The 25089-nt window shown below is 38.1% G+C and overlaps 1 protein-coding gene across 2 annotated transcripts in view; it reads right to left on the bottom strand.

Annotated features, from left to right (window-relative positions):
• ARL15 (ADP ribosylation factor like GTPase 15) overlaps positions 1–25089 on the bottom strand; it is a 478314-nt gene that overhangs the window by 290886 nt on the left and 162339 nt on the right. For both annotated transcript variants that reach the window (XM_053590649.1, XM_053590638.1), the window contains one exon: positions 10609–10753. In XM_053590649.1, coding sequence (XP_053446624.1) covers positions 10609–10753 — 145 coding nt within the window. The remainder of the gene's footprint in view (positions 1–10608; positions 10754–25089) is intronic.

Here is a 25089-nt window from a genome sequence, read left to right as displayed (position 1 = left end):
GTTAAATAGCTTGCTGAAGGTACTAAGTGGTATATTCAAAACTTGAACAAACCTAGATCTCATCACCAGAGCCCTACATTACATGGCTCCATAAACCAACAAGCTGATAGATTCATACAATTTTATATGCAAGGCAAATAGACAAATTTACTAGGCAAATACACCTGTGCCTAGTAAACCCACTAATTTACTTTCTCTTCCTGTTTAGAAATAATCCAAAAACCAGGAACCCAAGTAAGTATTCTCGGGTCTATATAACATTTCTTATTAATAGAATAGAAATGATACTGTAAGTTTAGAAAATACTAGACATTATTAATAAAATCAGGAACTTGGGGTGGGGAGGGAAGGGAAAATGTTCAACTTGGCAATCCACCGCCAAGACACTACGACTGCTCTCTTGCTTCTTCAAACAGTATGTGTCCTCTGATGCGCTCCATGGGGAGCAGGTGCTGATGTGAGAAAGCACTGTTTGTCCTAGGAGTTCCAGCCACAGCTCTTAGACTCATCAGCCATGAATTCTGTTTTGTTTTGTTTTTTACTTGGCCTTGAATTCCTTATCTGCAAAATGAGTGAACTAGATTAGCTCTTCAAGATTTCCTCTAAAATTAGGATTCCATTATTTATATTAAACGAGAAGAAGGAAATAACAGTAACCACCGAGTCCATTATCAATGGCCTCTATTTGGCTAACGGCCTCATGGATAGGTCTCCCCAGGCTCCATTCAAATAATTTGATGGCTAAAGACTAAGTTCCACAGTCATTTTTTCCTGGCCTACCTAAGCTACGTTAGCAAGACTGAAACCTCCCCTAAGATTTAACCCCACAAATTTTAATACATATATGACTTAGTTACTCTTTGGGGAAATAATTGTTTGCATAGCCTTTCAGTCTTTGTTTTGCAATCCTTAAATCCAACAAAACCTGTAATACAGGGGAGATGGATGGATTTGAAATTTCTCATGCGGGAAAAGCATTCCTGGAATCGTAACAAAATTAGTTTTGGGAGGAAGGTTAGTCTATTTTTATTCATTATGTGGAACACATGAGTATTTTACTTGGACCTACAAAATGAACCCTCTTTACCCCTTTCCCAAGTCTGCATGCATGCACACAGATACTGGATGTGTGCTTCTGAAATTCCTCGTCACTCTAAGAATTGCTGAAGGGAAAGACATTCGACAGATCTGGTGGCCTTAACATGGACCAAGGGCATGATTTATGCCACATATTTTTGTGATGTTTGGACAACAGTCTAGTGAAATTCTTCTAAATATGATTTCAACATCACAAAAGGAAATTTAATCTAACTAGCATTTATAAACACAGTCCTTTAACACATACCAAAAATTTGCCTAATTTCTTCACTTAACAGTTATTTTCAGCTGGTGTGCTGTGGCACACTGGTATGCCTTGAGAGGATCTTAGGTGTGCCGCAAAAAAATTTTTAAAGATAATTAAATTATTTTCGAAAGAAGTTCAAAGCATAGTAAGTATATACTTTTTTTTACTCTTTTCTTGGATCAACATAATTTAAGTGTACGAACAGAAGTTTAACTACAGGTACAAGTGTGTTTTTCACACTTTTTTAAAATCTCACACCACAACTAATACTAAAGATACTTATAAACCTCATTCAGATTTTCATGGACTTTTTTGTTTGTCTTTCGAAATGTCTGTATCTTTTTCTATTTTAATGAAATGATATACTACTTGGCATTTTTTCAAACATAGTAATATATACCCCAGGAGATATTTTCAATCCTTTTCCATTCAAAGTGTTCAGTTTTTCTAGGTTGTTCTCCATACTGCATCAATATATTATCCTAAGGCCTTTAGATTCCATTCCTCTGATTTAAAAAGAAAAAAAGGGGAGAAATACTTGTGTAATCTGGAGTTTAAGAACTCCTCTTATCAACAAATTCCTCGTGCATATATAGTCAAGGAATTCACTCTGGACAGAGTTCACTTTCGTTTCTATGTTAAGGTACAAGTTACCCAATTTTTCTCTCCCCACCAACAGGTTCTGCTCTCAGGAGGATTTCTTGGCCGTTTGAATTTTGACAATTTAAGAACCTTTATAAAATTATGTCAGAGGTAAAAGATTGCTGAAGTTAACAATCCAATAAACTTTGGATTCCCTTTCTTTTTGAAGAAAAGACAGACATTATTGGATGGACATAACCTTCCTATGATATGTTTTTATTTTAGATACCAACTCCCAAGGTAAATTCTCTTTTCAATTGTCCAAAACTCTTCCAACAAATACTTCATTTTTAAATTGGCTTTATAATGTCAAAACATTATAAAATAGAGAAATAATATAAAAGAATAAAACATCACTCATAATTCAGCCACAACAAAGCACATCACTAACTTTTGCACGTTCTTTTCCAATTTTTATTCAAATGCATGGTTTAATTTCAAAAATATATGTAAATTTTTAATTATTCTTCAATAGAAGACTGATATATATATAAATAAATAGAAGATTGTGTATATTTTCCAATCTATAATGATTTCAATCAAAGTACTATAATTAAAAAATTCCTTTATTATGGGATGCTTAAAATCATCTTAAAGTTTTAGTTACTATACAAAATATTGCAAAGAATTACTCTGTTCATATAGTTTGAACTACCTGCTTAAAATAAATTGCTAGGTCTGAATATTTTAATAACTTTTGATTGATATAAATAATTGCTTTCTATGAAAAGGGACAATAACAATCAATGTTACCAGTAATGTATGTGCATACCACTGCTACTAGTCTTAGCATTATCATAAAGAAACAAACTTTGGTAAACACAGGTTTGAAATTAACATTTTCTTATCTATTCTCTAACAAAGTTAAACCTTTTCCATTTAGTCTTTTTATGAATTATCTCTTTGTGAATGTGACATATAGGTAAATTATGCTATTTGTAAATGTAATTGAATTCTAAGTGGGGCAGCCATAAACTTATCTGTAATATCTGATGCAAATATTTCTTAACCATATTTTCATATTTATCTTGTTAATAGTAACTTTCCAATGATTCTAAAGTTTCATACAGTTAAGTCCCTTGATCTTCTCCTTTGTGAATCATTCTCTGCAGGCCTCTTCAGCTATGCTTCCATCTTCCACACTGAACGTCTGCATACACGTGTGGCTTCTGACTTCCTTGTTTCTTCGCCTAATTACCTTTTCTTACTCTCAGGCTTTGTTATTTATTTTAGTAACTATTTAGTAAATATTTTACCTTCTACCTCCTTTGCTCTTTAATTATATACACACAGAGACACAATGCTGCTATGAACAACAGAAAGAACCCTGCACCTGGGGAGTAAGTTTGAAGATGCCAGGAACAGATATCTTGAACTCTAGTACTGAAGTTTCTGTGGTTCCCCTGATAACTAAAGTCAGCCTTCATAGCTCCTTTCCGCTGCCTGTGTTTACCTCTCCTCTGCCGTCACTAACTTGTTTCTCTAACATCCTGTCCTCCTCCTTTTGCTACAACAAATGCATAGACCCCAACTAACAAGCATCTAACTCCCCCCACATCCTTACTTCCTGCCTCCACTATGCCCTACCTTTATGATCACAGAGCCCTTCCGCTGAATTATACAGACCCTCACTATATAACTAAGAAAGGTTAAGAAAAATCTTCATGCTCCAATATTTTCTTGCACATTTTTTCTTCCTTTCAGTAGCAAACAGAGCTTTTCCTTCTCTTATCAGTGTCTCTGATCATAAGCTTTGCTTCCTTATAATGCATATAGACCACTTCACCATAGCCACCTCTTAGTAACATCCCACCTAAAGTTAGGACATCTACTTATTTATGGATCGCCCCATCCCCATCTACCAATTTTCAAGGAGTTTGTTCATATGTGGAAGTGAATTCAACACTTAGCTAACAGCTGTTCACCATACCCTATTTGCTTCTTTTCTTATAAACCTTGTTCAAACCAATGGCCAGAGCATTCTCTAAATTTCTCAGTTTTCAGATCTCTAAAACTGTCAGCTCTAATTCACATCAACCATCTCCAATTTACTGTATAAAGCTGTAAAAAAGCTTTACAGAGAAAATGGAATTTTCTCCATTGTCATGTCATTAGCAAATAAGTTTTACTTATTTTTTTCCAAAATGGAAGCTTTTGGTTTCTTTTTCTTGCCTGATGAACTGGCTACAATCTCTACTAAAAGGCTAAATAGAAGTGGTCAGAAAGACATCCATGTCTTGTTCCTGATCTGATCAGAAAACAATTCACTCTTTCTAAATTAAGTATGACAACATTTTAGGGTTCTGAGAGAGACCCTTTAATAGTTGGGGGAATTACTTTCTACTCCTACTTTGATAATTTTCATCAGAAACTGATATTGGATTTTTTTCCTACATTTCTTTTTTTTTTTTCTTTTTTGGCCGGGGCCACCTCCGGCATATGGGACCGGCGCTCTACTACTTGAGCCACAAGCGCCGCCCTTTCCTACATTTCTTAAGATAATTTTTTTTTTTTTCAGTTTATTGATATTGTGAATTAAGCTTAATAACTTTTGAGTGTGAAACTAATGCTACACCCCTGGGATAAATACTATTTGGTTGTGATATACATGTATTGTCCTATTAATATAATATTGCTGGATTTGATTTGCTATATTTACATTTATAATTTTATAACTGTGTCCATGAAGGATATTGGCATGTAGTTTTCCTGTAACGTCTTTTGTCTGGTTTTCGTGTCAGGTTAATGCTGGTCTTACAAAGGAGTTGAGGAGTTTTTTTTCCTATTCAATTTTCTGAAAGAGATTGTGCAGAATTGGTAGTAAGCCAAACAGACTACAAGTTTTCTTTCTTTTAACTCTAATTTCAATTTCTTTAATAGACATAGGTCTATCTTCTTGAGTGAGATCTGATGGTCTATTTTTCAAAGAGATTGTTTTTTTCATCTAAGGTATCAAATTTATTGACAAAGTGGGTTATAACATTCCCTTATTACACTATTACCATTTATAAAATCTACACTGATGTTTCTTTTTTTTCTTTTTTTGTGGTTTTTGGCCGGGGCTGGGTTTGAACCGGCCACCTCCAGCATATGGGACCGGCGCCCTACTCCTTGAGCCACAGGGGCCGCCCAAAATCTACACTGATGTTAACTCTCTTGTTCCTGATATTAGTAATTAGTCTGATTTTTCCTGATCAGTTTGGCTAGAGTTTTATCAATTTTATTGACCTTCCCATTGGTCAATAGAATTTGGTCTCATGAATTTTCTCTACGGTTTTTCTATTTTGTTGATTTCTGCTTTGGTTTTTATTATTTGTTCCTTTCTGCTTACTTTAGGTTTAATCCAGTCTTCTTTCTCTTTCACATCTCTAGGGGGAACCTGGGGTCACTGATTTGAGCTTCTTCTCTCATCAGCCATTTAGTGCTATAAATTCTAAACGAAAGTCCTGATTTAGAAGCATACTACAAATCCTGATATACTCTATTCTCTTTTAGTGCAAAATGCTTTATCATTTCTCTTTTGATTCTTTCATGATCTTGGATTATGTAAAAGTAATTTAGTTTCCAAATATTTGGAAATTTTTTTCAAAGACCTTCTTGCTATTGATTTCTAACTCAACTCCATTGTGGTCTGAGAATATATTTAGTAGGACTTGAGTCCATTTATATTTATTGAGACTTGTACTGTATACTAGATTATGGTCTAATTTGGTAAATGATCCCTGTGTACCTGAAAAGAATATCTTCTGTTGGGTGGAGTATTCTATTAATCTCAATCAGAGCAAGTTACCTGATAGTGTTGATTTTAGATTTTCTTCTAATGTGATAAATTACTGAGAGAGGTTCAAATCTCTGATTATCATTGTGAGTTTGTCTATTTGTTTTGCTATTCTGTCACTCATTCAGGAGCTATATCTTGAAGCTCTTTTATTAGTTACCTATATGTTTACCATTATTTCCTCTTCATTAAAGTTAACTATGAAATGAACTTCCTTGTCCTCAGCATTATTCTCGGCTATGAAATCTATGTTGTCTGATTTTAATATAGCAGCTCAAATTTTCTTCTGACTAGTATTAGCATAATGTATCTTTTTCCATCCTTTTCTTTTAACCTACTGTGTCTTTAAAATTTGTTTCTTAAAGTCAGCCTTTGGTTGGTTCTTGCTTTTTTAAACTAATCATATCAACCTTGGTCTTTTAACTGAGGAATCCTCGATTACTTACATTTGAGTGTATCACCTTGCTACTTCTTTCCTATTTTTTCCATCTATTCTTGTTTTCCTTTTCTTCTTTTATTTTTGCCTTCTTTTGGATTATTTTTGACAATTCTATCTTATTTGTTGCCTTATTAGCTACAACTTCTTGGTTTTTTTTTTGGAGATGGAGTCTCACTTTATTGCCCTCGGTAGAGTGCCGTGGCATCACAGCTCACAGCAACCTCCAGCTCCTGGGCTTAGGCAATTCTCTTTCCTCAGCCTCCCAGGCAGCTGGGACTACAGGCACCCACCACCATGCCCAGCTATTTTTGTTGTTGTTGCAATTTGGCCGGGCTGGGTTTGAACCCGCCACCCTTGGTTATGGGGCTGGCACCCAACTCACTGAGCCACAGGCAACACCCTATAGTACATCTTTAATCACTCTACCTTCAAATGTTATTATACTACTTCACATGTAGCATAAGAACCTTACAATAAGGGCCGATGTAGTGGCTCACACCTGTAATTATAGTACTCTGGGGGGCCAAGGTGGGTAGATTGCTTGAGCTCAGGAATTTGTGACCAGCCTGAAAAAAGGGATACCCCATCTCTAAAAACAGCCAGGTGTTGTGGCAGACCCCTATAGTCCCAGCTACTCAGGAGGCTGAGGCAAGGGGATCACATGAACCCAAGAGTTTGAGGTTGCTATCAGCTATGATGCCAACACTCTACTGAGGGGGATAAAGTGACACTCTGTCTCAAAAACAAACAAACAAACAAACAAAAACACCTTACAATCCTTACAATAGTGTACTTCCTTTTTTCCTCCATGACCTTTAAGCCATGTGACTTTTATACGTTATAAATCCCATGACTATTATTTTATTTAACCATTACCTTTTAAAGATATTTAAATAAAAGGAACTAAATTTCGGGCGGTGCCTGTGGCCCAAAGGAGTGGGGTGCAGGCCCCATATGCCAGAGCTGGTGGGTACAAACCCAGCCCCAGTCAGACACTGCAAAAAAAACTAAATTTCACACACTTAACCACATACTTTCCATTTCTGGTACCACTCATTTTTCTACATAGATCCAAATTTCAATTAATATCTAATATCATGTTTCTACTACCTAAAAGAGTTCCTTTAACATTTTTTTATACTGTTTGTCTCATAGCAATAAATTCTTATAATTTTTTATATCTGAAAAGATTTTTACTTTCTTTTTAAAAGATATTGATGCAGGACAGGTGGCACCATGATCTGCTACCTTAGCCCTGGCGGTATTGATGTTGCCATGGCAGGAGGAACCAACTTGCTGGAAGTTGGGCGTGGGGGAGACACTGGGCCTTATTGTCTCTTTTCCGTGCACTTCTGGCTGGTCAATTTCATGGATGGCGCCTTGCTGACTCCTCATGTGAGTTTCCAGGGCCTGAGACTTCTGGCACCTTGTTGCTGATTGGGCAACTGGCTATAACTGATGAAGATCCAAGCCTTAAAAGTCAACATTGAGTTCCCACAAAACAACCTCCCTGGGACTATATAACCCCCTGAGCAGAGAAGTCTGAGGACAAACCTGGAAAAGGGAGCAGGAGAGCATGTTCCCCTCCTGGGTTTTCTCTGCCAGGACCTTTGGTTTTTGTAAATTTTTGTATTTGTTTCTGTGAATAAATCCTGTCTTACCACTGATCTGTGATCCTTAGAATCATTCTTGGAATGGCTGAGACCAAGAACCTGAAACTCCAGTATCATATTTGGTGAGCTAGCCAGGAGAGAAGATGAAGTTCCAGTATCAGTATTTTTGCTAGATATTAGTTGACAATTTTCTTCCTTTAAGTTTTTTAAAGATGATTCTCCACTGCCTTCTCACTTGCATTATATTCAGTGAAAAATGCAATGACATCTCAAATTTTTTTTTTGAGATAGAGTATCATTTTGTTTGTATAACTCCATAGCAGATTACTCAAAAGACATCCACAATTTTACAAAGAACTACTGAAGGACATACTCTCATCAGAAATCTTAAACCTTGGATACCGCTAACCTACATTTGAAGACTCACAGTAGCATCCTACCTCTGTCACTAGCTGTATAAAAACAGCCATGTCAACATATCTTTGATTCTCAAGCGATTTAAAAACACAACATGGAAAAAGATTCTTACCTGTCCCATAGGTTGTTACAAAGCCCCACAGAAGATACTTTATGTAGAAACATGATATAGATTCCATTGACTGTCATTTGTTTATTCATTCAACAGACATCTGTATCTATGCCCAAACCTTGTGCCAGGCTCTAGGAATACAATGCCAAATAAGACACTCTAGCCAGAGAGCTTAAACCCAGGATGGGGAGGTGCATATGTAAAGCGGTGTTACAAGCAAGAAATGACAGAAATAGGATGACACCAAGTGGGGAGTGGAGAGGGAGCCCAGTGCTCAGGGGTAAAAGGAGACTTGTATGCCAAGAGGCTATGCATGAGCTCGGCTCTTCTCCCCACCCCTTATTCTTTTCCTCATCTTAAAACCAAGCTATGTCTCTCTTTCTTTACAGCACACAGTCTCTCTCAATTCTAAAATCTGAAAAGTTCTTAAAACCTGTATTTTATTTTCTACATATTTGGTGGTAACCTGACCTGAACTGACATAAGCTTTTTTGATCATCAGTATTTCTCCTATTTCTCAGCCTAGTTAACAATTTCTTCATCTACCCATCATCTAAGCCAGGAATTGTGCCAGCCATGGCCTTTTTTCCTTCTATCTCACCCTCCAAAACCCAAATGCACCAAGCCCTGTCAATTCTAGCCCTCAAATATGTATCCTCGCTATTTCCTCCTCTCTATTCTTCCAGGTGCTGCGTTAGCCAAGGCCTTCATAGTCTCAGCTGCACATTACAATAACCTTCTAACTCTGTCACTAACAATGCTTCGCACAATTCAGCCTCCATATCAGGGCCAGTTTGATCCTTCTCAAAAGATCATCTGATCATGTAGTTTCCTTGATTAAAATACTCTGATGTCTCTGTACTTTCTATAGGAAAAGCTAAAATTCCTGAGCATGTGATAAAAGGCTGGCCACTATTCAGCCACCACACACCTCTTAAGACTCATCTCCCAGCATGCTATTCAACATACACTGCAGCCATGCAGAAATGTAGTTCTCAGGAAGTGATAATCTGTTTCCTAATCCCTGTACCTTCACACAAGCTTTCCCTGTGCCCTGAAATCCTCTTTCTTCTCCACTCCCACTCTCTTGTTTATGTTTATCCAGAGGCTTATTTATCAACATTAGATCTAATGGAGAAAACCTCACTGTGCATCCTTCTCTTCCCCTACTCCAGGAAACACTGATCATGTCCCTTTCTCTGTATATTTTTGGACATGAACTTAATGTCTATGAGGCCAGTAGACTGAGACGCCTGGAATGCTGGGATCATTGCTTATCCCCAGTGTCTAATACTTGATCTAGCACAAGTAGGTGCTCAAAAAGTGCAGGTGAAAAAACAATCTTTTCAACTTTCCTAGACAATGTCTTGCCCTATTCCTTCCTCAGCAGCTCCCCCAGCCCCACCCAGCAGCTCTGTTTTTCATCTACTACAACTGTTCTTCTAAGATTTTCTCTAATTTATATTCTTCTTTCCTGCTATCATTATCAAAAAGAAAAGAGCACTTGGGGAGTAACAAGAGCCTTCTGCCAGTGTTTCTCGCCCTTGGCACTAATAACATGTTAGACTGGATAACTCTTTATTGTGAGGGACCTCCCTATGGATTATAGGAGGTTTAGTAGCATTGCTGGCCTCCACCCCCTAGAGGCCATAGCACCCTACCTAAAAACATCCTCAGATATTGCCAAGTGTCCCAGGGAGCTGGGGAGGGGGGAGTCGGCAAGAAATCTCCCCTGACTGAGAACCACTGCCTTAAACTGACTTTTCTTGACTACCTTGACTACCTCAGAGAAAGCTGATCAATGGTTTCCTATACTGACTAACTACCAGATGAAAAATGATGAAAAGAAGAAGATTCAGATATATTAGTTTACTGTTTAGGGAGTGTATGACCAACAAATGCAGGCTGGAATGATACTTCGGGGGATGACAGCACTCAGTAGGCCTGAGAAGAATCCATTTTGTCACAGCACCGGAGTTCCAGGTTGCAGGATTAGTTGTATAAATATTTTCCTGAGCTTCATTTATTCAGTGCTACTGAAATGACCAGAAAGATACGTTTATGCAGCACTTTAATGCTATTAAATCCTCCTCCAATGTTTTTTCAAAAGAGATGAGAGTATATAAAATTAAAATAAACTGAGTAAAGTATTAAGCCACAAACAAAGGAAAGAGGAAGAGACAAATCATACAAATAGCACAGGAAACTAGAATGTCTCAGGACAAGGAAGAGAAAGGGCTAGAACCCTAGCATGGTACCCACCTGTGGTTGACACAACATCCTCAGAGCTTTCACTGCAGAGCTTTGACAACAGACTTGTCTTACCAGAACCTGTGAGGCCTATGCAAACCAGGTCATATTCTGGGCGTGCGGGTGGTGGTCCCTTGCAGCAAAGTGCTCTAAAACACTGCCAAGAGAAGGGGAGAAATGTGGTTCTTTTAAATAAGATTGTGGAAACAAACCTTAGAAACATTTACTATAACTAAAAAGTATTAAGACTAAGCATCAGATAAACTGTAAGAAGGAAAATAAATGGTGAATTTAGAATGAAAAAAACCACCCTAACCAAGCGATCAAAGTTATCCTTAGTCATGAGACATATGTCCACCTCATGGCAGGTGTGCAACAAGAGGCATGACCTCATTACACAGCATTGTCCCTAACTGCACAACTTCAATCTAAGCATGAGGAAGCCAGATAACATCAATCTGAGGACATCCTATAAGACAACCAGCCTGTTCACCTCTAAAATAATAATGTCTTCAAAGGTTAAAGAAGACTCAAAAGACATTATAGTGAAATGCAATCCATCTTGGATTGAATTCTAGATCAAGAAGAAAAAAAAAATGCTATCAACAACAATAGATGAGGACTGAACACAGATTAGAGAAGGTTAAATTTCCTGAAGGTAATACTTGTACTATGGTTATGTAAAGAACATCATTGTTCTGGTAAAACATTCTAAATATTTAGAATGCCTCTAAGTATTTAGAGAAGAAGGATCTTGATGTCTGCGATTAACTGGCTCAGAAAATTTCTAAATCTCTACAATCTCCTTCCTGGTGAGGAGAGTAATGAAGCCAACGTGATAAAATGATAATGACTGGTCATGCTGGGTGAACAGAATCCTTGTTCACATCTTACAACTCTTTCATATCATTTGGTATCATTTTAAAAATCATTAAATAGAGTCCCTGTATATTTCACTACCTTCCTGGCGAACCCGTTTCAGGTCAAATGACCTTAGAATACTATGAACTTTTGTGCGTGTTGCTAGTGTACCACACAACCCTGTTTGCTCTGCAAGAATTAAAGACAAGGAGATTTGGGAGACAGATTGTTATTCCTGTAGATCTTGATTTTTCTACTTATCCCATATCCACTTATTAGGGGCCAAGTATATTTCCAGCTTACAAAGCCTGAAAAATGACTCATGAGTGAAAGAAAAAAGAAGAGAGAGAAAAGCAGAACCATTCACTTCTGGGTCATCTGGAGATGATAAGAGAAGAGACCTGTAAGAAGCCTGTGTTGATTCTTCTCAGATAAAATGTGAGTCCTAATTGGCTGTCATATTCTCATAAATTAGGCTTGATTATTTCTCTTCCTCATTTCTCACATCTAGTCCACAAATCTGGTCCTCCTCCAAAGCAGCTCTAGAATCTGCTGCTCTCCAGGTCATCGTCACCTGGGCAGCATCAATATTCTCCCACTGGTTCCGCACATTTAAACTTACACTCCCTATTCTCTACACAACAGCCACTGTGATTGTTTATAAAAAGAACATCTGATCAGATCTACTTAAGCCACTTCAGTGACCTCTCCCCGCCTTTGGGCCCAGGTCTTACATGGTGTACGCCACACCCCATGATCTGCTCCAGCCAATCCCTCCAGCCATGCCAATCCTCTCTCACCTTGAGGCACTTACTGTACTGTTCCCTCTTATCCCAGCTCTTGGCTTAGCCAACTCATCAGTTTTTAGGTCTCAGCTTAATCATACCCATTCCCGAGTGGTCTGCACTGGTCCTAAGACTGTACTACAATTCATGCCAAGTTCTGCAGCATTTTTGTGAATTCATCACAAAGACAATTAGAGTTTCTTATTCATCACCATGCTGTGAGAACTATGTCACCTTTACCCCAAACCCAGTGCCCAGCAGAGGACACAGCACAGATTCTACCTTCAGTAAATAATTGTTGAATGAAAAATGAATGACATTTAAATTCCACTTAAGAAAAAAGTTGCTAGGACACTTGATCTTTGGTTTCTGAGACCCCATGCATCAAGAAAAGTGTTATAATAAGAGAAACCTTTGACTTGTTTACTTCACTTCAATGGCAGAAGTTAGACTAGCTCTTAAAAGAGTGATACTGATGTACAAGATCAACTTTCTCAGTAGATTAGGACAAAAAGCATCTCGAAAATTCATTTTTCCTCAGATTTTGTTTTGTTTCATTTTAAGAAGTTCTGCCTACTTTTGGTAAACAATTCTATGCCCCATGTTCTTCAAGGATTTATCCAACTCTAATCTTGTAACCCCTAGGTCCCTTCAAGCCAGAGGAGTCCTACTTGTTTCAGCTGGCCTTCATACTCTTCCATTCCTTTATCTGGGTGCTCTTCCTTGGCCTCACTTTAGCTCCAGCATGCATTCTCCTACAAGATTAATGACCGCAACTACCAACATTCTAGATGTCAACATACCACATCCTAGATTTGTTTCAAGGTTAGCTGATATTGACTTTCTATAAACTTTTTATAAAGCCTATCTCCCACACTCATGAAGGGAGTTTTTTTTCAGAGATTTATATATGCATATATGTATGTATGTATTCCCTCGAAGATGGCCACTACTAGCAGCTGTTCACACTCAGGAGAGGTCTTCCATGCTCAGGTATGGCAGGCATACTAGGCTGCTTTGGTCTTCACTGAGCAGGAAAAAAGGGAGAGGACCTATTCCTGTTTCTGGAGACACCCCCAGTCTCACTCAGCTCTTCTGCCAGAATTCCACGGGACTATGATTTGGAATAGGACTGACCCAACTACTCTGGCCCAAATAATCATAAATCTTAAATACAAAATGATAGCGTATGTGACTAATTGTTATATCATCTTGTTTAAACTACTTGTATACTAATATCACTCAACATATTTTGGCCAAAAGTTCTACAACTCATCTTCATGTTCTTTTTTAAAATCTAGAGTATAAAAACTTTATAGCCATATCCATTAATATCTATATCACCTGTTAATTTATTCTGGGTCACCTGATACTTCTGGCATAAAATATAATTTAGCAATGACATTCTATTCTACTTCCTTATTCTTCTCTGTTTATGCTCTTGCCCGTGATGCCATCTTTACTGCCATGGTTCCAATTACATAGATGGTAAAGACATCCAACATGACATCTCCCCCCAGCACCTCCCAAATCTTTTTCCTCTATAGTTCCAATTGTTCTGTAAGAACCTAAATAAAATTGAATACAAACCTTCCCCTAAAACCAGAGGCTATGGAAATAAGATACAAAATATTTTGGGACACAGAAACTAGACTGATAGTTATTAAAGGAAGAATCTTTGAAATAAATCACAGATTCTTAGAAAGAAATATGTATTCGGAAACAATAAGTGAATAAATAAATCCATCCTATAGCTAACAGGAATAGTTTCAGATTTTGAGCCAACAAAACTTTTAGGAGTATGCTACTTCAAATAGGGAAGGAATGTTCCTGTTTTTTGAGTCAGTTCCTAAAAACTACACAGAAATTTTTTTTTTTTTTTTTAACGTAACAAAGCTTTGGATCTTATAGTCAATTTACTTAAAAATACTCATTTCGGCCTCTAGACTATACTGTACCAAAGTTCATTGTGTTTGTCTCCTACAGCAGCTCTTGCATTGTTAACAGTAAGCCCTTTTCACTGTTGTACAATGCAAAACACAATGCTGTCGGCAGTCCTGACAGCAAGCGGCAAACTCAGGCTTCATTCCCAGGCCAGACACTAAGGCATTGTATAACTCTGTTCAAGCCTCATAAACCTATCCATGCTTCCCCATGATTAACCAGTAACGTTTTAACACTATCTGCCACTTCCTTTCTTCAGGAGGTTATTACGAGGCCTGGGTTCAACGCATTATGCTACTAAGAAAGGCACCATACGGGTAAGTAACTGTTTATCAAGCTGCTCTTTTTCCCAAGTATCCTCGATGATCACTAGCTTCCTTGGGCAAGAGCCTGGCAGCCCAACACACAGCCCAGACTGGAGTACTGCCCCTTCTATCAGCCCACAGCAGCCTCTACATTCTCTATCCCATCTCAGTTCAACTAAAGACATACAGCCCTTGGCCCTCAGTTGCAGCAGGTAATAAAGAACAGAACCAGGCTGAATTATAACTATATCCTCTAGGAGGTTAACCAAGGGCATGGGCCCTGTTGCTTAGATGGCTTCAGTTCACAGGTCTTTTCACAGTTATGATTTGCTCCTTTTTTAAACACCCAGTGTATCTACCATATTATGTCAGGACATAAGATGTTCCCCCTAGCACACACCCACAAGCTTCTACCAGTGTTAACATGGGAGGAAACGGTGTGCCAAGGACTGGAAAGAGGGCAAAGATCAGAATCCCCAGTAATAACTGTGTCATGAACTTTGGACAAATCATATAATCACATTATCTATATCTGAAATATGAATTTGCTAAAAGGCAGAAGCACAAAACCTTAGGCATATTTACTTGAAAAGGAAAATGACCACATATATTACAAATAAAACTAAGCAAAAGATAAAATTGTGAGACTAAAATGAGGACTTGCATTTCAGACTTGTGGCCTAGCACCAAGATAGCGAGATCATCTTAAAATTTCCTCATTTCTGTTAGAGACAATACCAGATGTTTGGTAGTCTGACAAGCCAAAGCTGCAAAGCACCAGTATTTAACTATATACCCCATTTCCCCTTTAATGACGCCAGCCACGCTCCAAATCACTCACTAGACCCTCAGTCTGAACACTTAATGTTTTTGTGCCACCCTGGTCCTGTGCTCTCGGAATGAAAGGTCCCCTTTCTTTTTTACTAGGTAAACTCCTACTCAAAGTTCTGCTTTGAGTCTCCAATTGCCTTGGAGAGAATGAATCCTTTCTTCAACTCCTTGGTCCCTATACACACACTTCTAGAACTGCAGTGAATACTATGACACATGTATTTTTTTTTTCTAATTGTGAGATTCATTAGCTGATAGAAATATTCAAACAGATCCAAAGACGCATCCATTCTTGGTCCTAGTATTAGTTCAAAAAGCTTAATTTTACAACTACCAAGGGGTGGTCAGGCATTAAAACAGAGCAGCAAAGTTGTCCTATGAAAACATATTCCTAGATAGGAGTCTAGCTCAAAATCCTCCCACTCTGGCACTGGCCCCTGCATTGCCATTATTTCCTACCATCCTGTGTCGCTAAATTCCCAGCTTTTGGGGACATGGCATTTATTTCAATTGATGCTCTGTTTTTCATCATGAATACATGATTTTATTCTGAGCATGATTTCAGTTTGATTGAAGCTTTGTACAGTTGCTGGAAACTTTTCTTCAGTCAGCTTTGGGATTTCCCCACATCCAGACAGTCACTGCCCAAGCCCCACATTACTTCCTCCTTATTTCAATAAGGGTCTCATCAGACAGATCTCCTATGGCAGATAACCAGGTTGCATTCTATGTAGCCCAAGGCTGGGGCCTAGCATAGCAATCAATTAATACTTGTTGAATTAATAAAATATCTATCTGTTGGTACCTAAAAGCAAGAGAAAAATCGCCCATAACTTTAACTGGATATAATTTTCACGTAGTTTGGCTTCTAAACCAAAGAGTTTGGAATGGGATACATTCTTACCAACTCTCACAATGAAAAAATGAAGTTTTTAAAAGCAAGTCATCAGTGGCGCCCGTAGCTCAGTGGGTAGGGTGCCAGCCACATATACCAAGGCAGGGGGGTTGGAACCTGGCCCAGGCTATGACAACTGCAACAAAAAAATAGCCAAGCGTTGTGGCGGGTGCCCGTAGTCCCAGCCACTTGAAAGGCTGAGGAAGAGAATCACTTAAGCCCAAGAGTTAGAGGTGGTCGCTGTGAGCTGTAATGCCATGGCACTCCACCCAGGGTGACACAGTGAGACTCTGTCTCAAAAAACAAAAACAAAAAGGCAAGTCAATTTCTAGAAGTGTTTTCTAATACTAAACACGTTCAATGAATAAAACATTTAAAAGTGCTTAAATATCTTAAATAACCTGATTTAGAACATTTTCTATTTATTTTCCAAGTCTATAATAGTCAGATATGTATCTGTCTTTTGAAAATGTAGCCCAATTAAAAATGCAACACAATTTAAAATGTGTGACAGTATTTGTCAGAGCTGCTTGAGCTCTGCAGGGCACATGAGGAAGGGTAAGTGTCCTAATAACTTAAAAATAAAACCAAATGCAGCTCATAGTATTAAGCACCAGATATAAGTGATTTACATGTATTAATCCAAGGATTCCCTAGAAAAATAATATATGATTCCCATTTTAAGATGAGGAAACTGAGGTTGTAAGAAGTTAAGCAATTTGCTTATGTGGAACAGGATTAAAATCCTCATAGTCTGGCCCCAGAGCTGTTTTTTGAGCCATTGGAATGGTAAGCTTTTAACATGTGAGGGTGTGTCATGCAGAAGAGACTTTTAGATCCATTCTTTGTAGAGAGTGACACAGAGATAAGAAAATGTACCAGAGAGCAATTAAGTGACAGAGCTGGGGGTTTAGCCAGGGATCTCAGCTCCAGAGCCCTGGCTCTTGTCCTCGTTGGCTCTGGCAAAGCCATGTTTGGAGTCAGGGATGAGAGCATCAGAAATGGGGTGTTTCTGTTTTGTGGAGGTAAAAGCATGCTTTAAGTTTGCCTGTACTGTTGAAGAGAAACACATCTGGCAAGGGAAGACAAAACTGCTTCTTAAAAAAAAAAAAACAAAAAACTGCTTCTTTATTTCTACGGTCCAGTTTATGGCTAACGTAGCTTTCGTTCCAGGTAAAGGGGACCTGCAATTTTCTCCCAAGTCAGAGGAGTTGGGGGAGAAACAGTATTCTTAAGGTTTTTGCCCTGCTGAATTAGGGAGAAGGGAAGAAGAGGGGCTTGGCTCGGCTGGCTTCCCTTTCTCACTGTTTGCTTCTTTCATGTAACCCTTTTTTATCTTCCGGAAAGGACAAAGCTTATCTATTAAGAGAAGCCCATGCTGCTGCAGACATTATAAGCATTGCAATAAGGAAGAAAAAACAAAAATCTTTATTAGAATAGTCCTCAAGTTTTCCCCCTTAAGATATATGTATATGTAAATTCAACTTCAATAAGCAAATATTAAATAAAGTGTTTTGGGGAGAGTGTGACAGAAAATATATGAATAAACTGGGTTGGATGGAAAGGCACCTTGAGGAGACCTATAATGAACATGCAGTCTCTTAGCTAATCCTGTCTATTTGAAAGAAGAAAAATGAATGTCCTGATGTCATGGAATAACTAGTGGTTCTTGCAAACAAGAATGTAAGTTCAAAATGGCACCTATAGCGACAGCAATGATAAAGAAGGCAACAGAGTGCCGCGAAGATGGCCTTGGCTACCAGACATATCCCAGTAGAAGACTCTTCCCCATATTGCAAGAGCAATCTACTTTTCGAGGTGGAAAATCCTTTCACCCTCTAAGACCCCAGTGGGAAAAACAATAAATTGTTTTCACAGAAGATGGGTCAAATCTTTCAGCCACGTGGGCTGCTCAGCGCACAGAGATGAAGGCTTTGGCCCAGAACTGTCCAATACATCACACTGCCTCAGGACACTAAGTCTGTCTTTGCCTTACCCTTTGTATTTCTCAATCTATATTCCTTTTTGGGGTGAAATACTCCATTATTTCTGCTTTGTTCTGGGCTGTCTCCTGTCTCTGTCCCTATTAACTCGTGGCAACAAAAGAAACAAACAGAAGCAGGGGATTTCATGCTTAGCAGCTATAGACATTGGCCTCATGGCTTTGCAGAGGGGCAGACATGTGAGACTTTGAAAGGAAAAGAGTGCCACTGTGCTGAACCAGACCCAGGGCCCACGTGGCTCCCAGGCTGTGCATCATTCATCCCTGATCAGTGGCCTTCACAAGTACTGGTTTACAGATCTCAAGATGAACCAAAAGTAAGGTTTTAAAAGTTAGGCATGTATCTGATAATCAGACTTAAGGAGACTCATTCAAGATTCACATATAGACCTAGGCAGTCAAAATTTCAGGTCTTCTCACATTAGAAATTAATCAAAGAATTGGGATTTTTTTAAACTAAAACTCAAAAAGGAAGCTAAGTAAAAATTAAATTACTTGTTTTCGTAATCTTTTATCTTTTCATTTTTAAGTATAATTCTGCAGTCGTGATGGCAAGATGAAAAATCAAATTTTAAATATCAATTTTTATAACAGAATTATTCAATAAGACAGCAATAAAATCTCCAATCATAACTGCCTATAACAAGATCCAAGCTGTCATTCATAAACTTCTCAAAATCGGAGTTTCACCTAGATCAGTTTCACACCATATGCTATTTTTTTTCTTAAAGAGAAAAGAAATACCAATTTGGATGAAAGTGAATGAGAAACCAATACATTCTGTATCCACCTTCTTTTTGGGGTCATTATCTGAATTGAGCATTTCTAAACAGAAAGAAAATACACAAAAGCTTTTAATTTTCCTTATCAAGGGCATTTTTCTATATTTTTTTATTCTTAGGAAGAGTCAAGGCATGGAATCATATTTAAAAAGAGGTAGGCTCAATAAGTGACCCTCAAAATGATTTAAGTATCACCAAAAACAATGCCCAGGAAAGATCTCAACAAAGCAGATTCTTTCTGCTTTTGGAACCGGAGATGGGGAGGCTTGTAATAAAAGAAAAAAAAAAAAAAGAAAGAAAATAAACCCCAAATTTTTTTTTTCTTTTGTGTCCCTAACAGTGGAAATCATATTCTATTCCTCCGCTTAATCTTTAGGTTCCATCAAGAGTCTCACTTTGTCACCCTCAGTAGAACGCTGTGGCGTCATAGCTCATGGCAACCTCAAACTCCTGGGCTCAAGCGATCCTCTTGCCTCAGCCGCCTGTGTAGCTGGGGCTATAGGTACCTGCCAAAACACCCGGCTATTTTTTAGAGATAGGGTGATCAGGCTGGTCTCGAACTCTTTAGCTCAAGCAATCTGCCAGCACTGGCCTCCCAGAGTGCTAGGATTACAGGTGTGAACCACACACCCAGCCAGTACCACATATTCTATGGGTCAATTTCTATAAATCTGTCCAAGTCCACCTCTGTTCCCTGTTTCTCTGCAGCCCCAGTCCCTTGAATAACTACATCTACCTGTCCTCCTAATGGGTGTCATTAGCTCAGGTTTTACCCAACTCCAGTTTGGTCTCCAAAATGTTAACAATCATTCTAAAATACATCAAGTTATTCCCATGATTTAAAAATCTCTCCATGGCCACCCATAGCTGTCAGGATAAAGTACAAACTCCTTATCTAAGCAGAAAAGGATCTTTATGATCTGGCTTTTGCCATTTATCTGGTATCCAATGGTTTTTACGGAGATTATGTGACATATCTATAAATCACCTAAAACACGATTTAACAGAATCTAATTAATGATAATTATTTTATCATCATGCACATGGACTTCATGGCAAACATCATATGGACCTCCGTGCAGCTCTTTCTTGCTCTATGTCAGCAAATGGGACAACCCTCTACCTCACATCTTTCTCTGGCTGGCTCCCACTCATCCTTCAAGATTTAGCTCAATGATTAGTTCTTTCAGGAAAACTTCTGTGCCCCTCCATCTGATTTAGATGACCTTCTCTACACCTTTCCTATTCCACTGTCATAAAACTTATCAAGTTGATTTATCGTCCATCTTGCCCCACTGGACTTGGAGCAGTCGAACACAGACACTACTTCTAGTTCAACTTTAGAACCTGAGTGTCTGACATAGCATCCCCCACGTGGTAGGTAGGATGTGCTCCCTAGCGATTACGCATATGGCTCTGATTAAGTACATAGTCAGGGAAGTCTGAAATCAAGCCCTGGAGCATTCAGGACAACTTACTTCACCAACAGCTATTACCTAATCTAGAAAATAGGATCATCTCATAAGATTGTTGGGAGTGGTAAATGAGCTATTGTATACCAAATACCACAGGGCTTGATAATCAGCAGGTATTATTATCAACATGAGCATTATGACAGGATTTTTTCACTTAGAATAATGTTTTCCTAAAGAAAATTTATTTTTATGACCACCATTTAGGATTCTTCTAGCCGTGGATAATTAAAGATAATTCAGGGTTTCCGTTTAGTTTTGTTGTCCATTTGGTCAAAGACCTGATACTAGGTCACTGTGAAAGTTTTCAGACAGATTGTATTTTGGTCCATTATTTCATTTCCCAGAATATTAACACCGTCCTTTCTAATTCACCTGTGCAAGTTCCAATTTGCTCAGCTTACTGGTGTTGCTGGGAGGGTTTCATCTGTTTCTGTCCATGCAGATTTTATATTTTTTGATTTTTGTGTATCTCAAAATTTTCATAATGACCCACATATGATACACCAAATACAAATGATGACTAACAACACAGAAGCAGTCCTTTTGGTTTGCTATAATAAGATCAATTAAAAGGTAAGATGATGTATAGTAGAAAAACCATTGGATTTTTTTCCTTCTCCTGAAAAGAAAAAACCCTAAAAACAGCTTTTAAGCATTATTAGTCTATGTAAAGAGATAAATCGATTCTCTTTGAATATGAATCTCTATACAGACCTAGACAAAAGCATAACAGGGTAGAAGCGTCTATAATCCCTGTGCATCCTCACATCACATTGCTTTAACTGCTGACAAAGACAAATGTTTACTATGGTCTAGCACAGAGGAGCCAATACAGTGAGCTAGATGCTATCTCACCTCACACATCAACACACGTGCCAGACAGATTCTGATTGCAAAGTCTGTTATTGGTGATGAGAGAGGCAGAGAGGGCACAGCTGGATATTTCAGATCTACAGCTGAGCTGGCAGCAGTGGGAGTTCAAGCCATCTTCTCACTTTAAAAGCTGGAATGAATCTGAGAGAGTTATTTAAAGGTGTGTTTTATTAAAGAGGCACTTTCCAACTACTGTCAAACTTCATGAGCAAAAGCTGAACACAAAGATTAAGGCAGATCTACACGGGGTCATCTATGAAATATCAACTGATTTCTCTTAGTACCCAGCAATTGCTTCTCAAAAGTGAAATACCAAAACAATCTATTCCCCTCACAAGATTAAAAGCAGCATGTGCACTTAATTTATATTATAAATGCTTTTAGTATCTGCTTTATTTTATTCCCTGAAATTAGTACAGGTACAAATGCCGTAAATTATGTTTCTTGAACTGATAGCCCAAATTATATAGATTGTACAAGTTCCATACAGCAAATTAATAAAGGTAGTAGAGAGAGTCCATGGGCCAGACGGAGGGTATTACTGGAATAAAGTCGAAATATCATTCTTTTGGGAGGGAGTCAAATAAAGCACCCATTCTATCAAACAAATTATCAAACTTCAGGAAAATATGATACTTGAACATTCCAAGTGTTTTTTAAAGAGAGGTGTCCTCCTTGGACTTTTGTACCAAACAGGGTTCTGGTTGCAAATAAGAGAAAAGTGATTCATTGGAAGGATAGTGATAATTCATAGAATTCATGAGAAGGCTAAAACACAGCAAGAACCAAGGCAGTCTAAGATAACACCACAGCAGCCATAATTAGTTTGAGCACAGCCATTTATGCTTACTGTGTGCCATCCTGTGCCGAGCTCCACTGCAGCCCTGAGAATGACACTGGAGTAGCTACCCGGACAAGCCTCACCTGGTCTCATGCTTGGGCCCGGGCTCCCAGGTGGTTGAGGAAAAGATAGCTGTCTCCTACTTTCAGCAATGAGAGGAAGGAGCCCTGATTCCAAGCTCTTGTGGGATTCTCCCCAAAGTAGAATATTCATTTATAGGAAAGCCAAAAATAGTATCAAATATACACTTGGTCCTCTAGCTCAACTGACAGCACACCTTATATATAAACTGAAAGACATAAAATATAATATTGGTTCATCTTGCAATTCCATAAACCCATTCTGACAGAAGATGCCAGAGGTTTGGGAATGGCCAAGAGTCAAGATGAATCAAGGCAGAGGCAGGATGAGGGGGGCGCCTGTGGCTCAAGGAGTAGGGCGCTGGTCCCATATGCCGGAGGTAGCAGGTTCAAACCCAGCCCTGGCCAAAAAAAAACAGAGGCAGGATGAGAGCTGGTAGAAAATCTGCCCTGCATTTTCCTAAGCAAACATGCTTTGGCCTCTCAATGTCCCACTTGTGCACTATTATTTAATATTTAGCTTTGTTCAACACCGTACATGTGTTCCCTTTTCCGTTTCCACACCTCTACTGAGAAATTACCACATAGAAGATAACGCAGGCTGTCTGTGTATGCAGAAAAGGCAAATGCCTGGCAGTTCTTAAGTTCATACTAGCATATTTTTGCTCCCACTGCTGCCAGCTCAGTTCCTATTATTTAATTCTGAATATCCTATAGGAAGAAAATAGGACAGAACATACTTGGAGCCATGTGTAGAACCTAGCTTTTGTTAATTAAAAACAAAAACTCAGTGGGGTAGTCTGGGTTATTATTTGTCACTAGAAACATAGATGTAAACTCTTGGAAGATGTGTGACTGGGCATTCTTTCTTTTTCTTTCTTTTTTTTTAAATAAAACCACTCTGGTTTTCAGTATGTTTGTCTAAGTAAGGTATAATCCTTCAAGTCTCCCTTTTTCAATTTGCAATACACAGCGTAATTGTGAAGCAACTGTTAAAACAACAACAAAAAAAATCCTACTTATCTGGAATATGTAAAAAAGAGAAATAGAGAGCAATCACATTTATGGTTAGCAATAAATAAATAAATAATGGCCCTTGGCTAACAAACTCAGCTTTCCCAAAAGAATAAAACCTGAAGGCTCACAATAAACCATGACATTAAAGAAAAAATAGGGGAACAGGAGAGGAAGAAAAAGATTAGACGAAAGCATGTGTTGTTTTTTGATTTTTTTTTTTTTATAAAAGAAACTATGCCACATTTGTTTAGTGAATCTGTGGAAATAATTTATGATATTCTATACAAGGAATTATGATTCCATCCTGAACAGACTCCGTAGTTCCCCAAGCAAGAAAGGGCATACTTCTGACTCTTGGGCTTTAGTGTTAAAATTGATTTTATAATTACAACAATATTGGATACAAAGGTCCTCAAGGGAATTGTTTATGCACAAATTAGAGGCAGTGTTTGCCAGAGATAAAATATTCATCACTAAAAGAGTACATAAAATGTATTTGACAGGATCAGAGTTCACTTGAACCACGCGATAGGACTAAGACATCATAAAAAAAAAAAATAAGAATTCTCTACTAAATAAAAATCTTAAACAAAGGATTTCAGTCTTAACAAATTCTGCCACTGACATGTAATCTAGGGGCAGTGGAGTAGGGTAGAGAATAATAAATTACCCTGAGATTTTAACCACCAGGACTTCCTAAGTAAATACAGAATAAAGACCACAGTTCTTCCCTTCAATCCTATTACTTTTAAATTTCTTACAAATTGCAACTGCTCTATACCTTAAATGCAGATATCAGGATAACCATATTTTTGTGGAGTCTTTAGAGTTTTCTATATATAAATTCATCCCTATGCAAAGTCGACACACAAAAATCAGTTCCATGTCTATACTAACAATGAACAATCTGAAGAGGAAATTATGAAAACAATTCCAATTCCATTTATGATCGCATGTAACAGAACAAAGTACTTAGGAATTAAATTAACCAAGAAGGTGAAAGTCTTTCTTTCCTTTTTTTTTCCCCTTAAAACCAGAGTCTTGCTCTGTCATCTTGGCTAGAGTACAGTGGCATGATCATGACTCACTGGCAACCTCAAACGCTTGGCTCAAGAAATCCTCCTGCCTCAGCCCCCCAAGTAGCTGGGCCTGCAAGCACATGCCATCATACCTAGCTTATTTTTCTATCCTTTATAGAGACAGGTTCTCCTTCTTGCCCAGGCTGGTCTCAAATGATCCTCCTGCCTCAGCCTCCCAGAGTGCTAGGATTATAGATATGAACCGCCATGCCTAGCTGGAGGATAAAGTCTTGTACAATAGAAATTACAAAACATTGCCAAAAGAAATTAAAGCAGATATAAACAAAAGGAAACACATCCCATGTTCATGGACAATATTAAACTGTCAATACTACCCCAGTAGTCAACAGATTCAATGGAATCCCTATTAAAATCTCAATAATGTTTTGCATGAAAACAGAAAAATTCATTGTAAAATTCATGGAATTTCAAGGGACCAGAGATAGACAAAACAATCTTGAAAATGAAGAACAAAGCCGGAGTACTCACATATCTAGATTTTAAAAAATAAGCTACAGTAATCAAAATAGCATAAAGACAGGCATATAGACCAATAGAACAGAATAGAAAGCCCAGACATACGCCCTTGCTATATATACAGTCAAATGATTTAGGGCAAGCATGCCAAGACCATTCACTGGGGAAAGGACAGTCACATCAATAAACAGTGAAAACTGGATGTCCACATACAAAAGAATAAACTTGAGCCTTTATTTAACACCA

Source organism: Nycticebus coucang, chromosome 1 (genome assembly GCF_027406575.1).
Source record: "Nycticebus coucang isolate mNycCou1 chromosome 1, mNycCou1.pri, whole genome shotgun sequence".
Taxonomy (NCBI): Eukaryota; Metazoa; Chordata; class Mammalia; order Primates; family Lorisidae; genus Nycticebus; species Nycticebus coucang.
The sequence above is the reverse complement of the archived record's forward strand: the minus strand, read 5'-3'. Positions and strand labels throughout refer to the sequence as shown.